General features: G+C 44.4%; 1 protein-coding gene across 1 annotated transcript; it reads right to left on the bottom strand.

The window, feature by feature from the left end:
- Positions 1 to 873: 873 nt before the first annotated feature.
- Positions 874 to 1,341, bottom strand: LOC145007505 (uncharacterized). Its single transcript, XM_078966432.1, has one exon. The coding sequence runs from the start codon at positions 1,339 to 1,341 to the stop codon at positions 874 to 876; it is 468 nt and encodes a 155-aa protein (XP_078822558.1).
- Positions 1,342 to 2,352: the final 1,011 nt, after the last annotated feature.

Below are 2,352 nucleotides of genomic sequence, written 5' to 3' on the forward strand. Positions count from 1 at the left end.
TATTAGTCTGTCGGTCAGCCACACACACTCCACTAACGACTCATAAAGCAATGATGTGCTTCTTCATGGATTTGCCTACATTTCACATTTTTCATAAAGTAACTAGATTGAGTTATTAAAGTTGGCAACTTTATGCTCTTGCATGGTATATGGAACTTAAAAAACTTCATTCTTCGCATTAGGAATTCATATAAAGCTTCAAACTCATGCATGGAGTCTAGATACTCTTCAAGCTAGCACCTTTATGCATCTGGCATGCTTATAAAGCTCAGATCTAACCATTTCAGTCTATGGAGTTGCTCAGCTATCAAGAGAAGGTTCTAAACCAACTAAAGGGACAATATAGAAAACCCTAGCTAGCTCTAATGAATAAGATGACATGATCAAGACATTATACCTCCAGAGGCTCGTCAACGTGAACTAGATGCAGATTCTTGAAGCCCAATGCAACTCCAAGCTTGGTTAACAAGTCCTTCTTCTTGAATGAACTCTAAAATGGCCACAAATTCTCTCCTTAAAAACAATCTCACAAGGTGTCTCTGGTGTATAAGGGTGTTTAAACAGGTGTCTAGTCTGAGAGTTAGGTGTTTGGCTCTCTGTCGCTACGCCCTGTGTATGTGGCCACCTTCCACGTTCATGTATCCTTAGTACGCTAGATGTACTCTTGGAGTACGTCCCGCGTACTAAGGGACCTTTTATGCCATCTTTTTCATTTCAAGGGTCTAAAGAGTAATACCAAATTTAGAGTCTTACAACTCTCTCCCACTTGGACTAGACTTTTTCCTCAAAGTTCATAGAGTGAAATAGATTGAGGTAATGCTCCTGCATCTTGTCCTCCGGCTCCCATGTCCATTCAGAGCCTCTTCGGTGCTACTATTGCACTTTCACCAGCTTCACCTCCTTTGTACGAAGAACCTTAGTGTTCCTATCCAAAACTGCAATGGATCTCTCAATGTAGCTCAGGCTCTCATCAACCTGAATGTCGTCCAATGAATTAAGTGCGGCATCGTCAGTGAAACACTTCTGAAGCTGAGACATATGGAAGGTGTTGTGAATATTGCTAAGCTCGTCCGAAAGATCCAAACGGTAAGCCAGCTTGCCCACCCGAGCATAAATCCTAAATGGAACAACGTATTGGTGCCCTAACTTTCCACTCTTCCGAAACATGATAACTCCCTTCCATGGCAACACCTTTAGCAAAACAAAGTCCCCCACCTGAAACTCAAGATCCGATCGGTGTTGTTCACGATAGTTGATCTGACGGCTCTGAGCGACTTGCAGGCAGTCATGTACCTGTTGAATCAACTTGGTAGTCCTGAGCACCACCTTGGTGCTCCTCATGACTCAATGTCCAACCTCGCCCCAACAAACAGGGATCTTACACCTCCGACCATACAACATCTCGAACGGGGGTCAGTCGATACTAGCATGATAACTATTGTTATATGAAAACTATGCTAGTGGGAGGTATGCATCCCAACTCCCTCCGATGTCCAATACACATGTTCGAAGCATATCCTACAGTGTCTGGATCGTCCTCTCACTTTGGCCATCTTTCTGGGGGTGGAAAGTCGTGCTAAAATGTAATTGAGTGCCCACTTCTTCGTTGAACTTCCTTCTAAAATCTAGATATAAATCGGACATCCCGGTTACAGAACACCGAAACTGGCACCACATGCCTAACCACCACCTCTCGCACATAAATATTCGATAATTTGCCAATAGAGATTGCCTCGAGGATCAGAATAAAGTGGACACTATTCGTCAACCTATCCACAATAACACATATGGCATCCACACCCCTCATTGTCCTCGGTAACTTTTTGATGAAGTACATGGTGATCTGTTCCCATTTCCACATAGGAATAAGTGACAGATGTTCCTTGTCGTAAGGCCTCCGATGTTCGAGCTTGACCTTCCTGCAGGTCAATCACCGCTCCACGAATCATGTAATCTCCCACTTCATGCAGGGCCACCAATAATTCAACCTCAGATCCCCATACATATTTGTGGCCCCCGGGTGAATAGAGAACTTGGATATGTGTGACTCCTCCAGGATCTTCTGTCTCACACCCCCGGTTACCGGTACCCACACCCGACCATACTATGTGAGAAGACCTCGACTATCCCGAACAAATAAGGGAATCTGACCCTGAATCCGCTCTATCTTCATGTTCTCTTTCTTCAAACACCCCAACCGAGCCTCCTTGATCATATCGAACAATGGAGAGATCATCGTCATCCTGTAAAAAACATTCCCAATCGAAGAACCCGCCTGCTTGCGGCTCAAAGCATCAGCCACCACGCTAGCCTTCCCAGGATGGTGTAAGATCCTATTGTCATAATATTTCA

Source organism: Lactuca saligna, chromosome 7, assembly GCF_052625555.1.
Source record: "Lactuca saligna cultivar CGN05327 chromosome 7, ASM5262555v1, whole genome shotgun sequence".
Classification (NCBI taxonomy): Eukaryota; Viridiplantae; Streptophyta; class Magnoliopsida; order Asterales; family Asteraceae; genus Lactuca; species Lactuca saligna.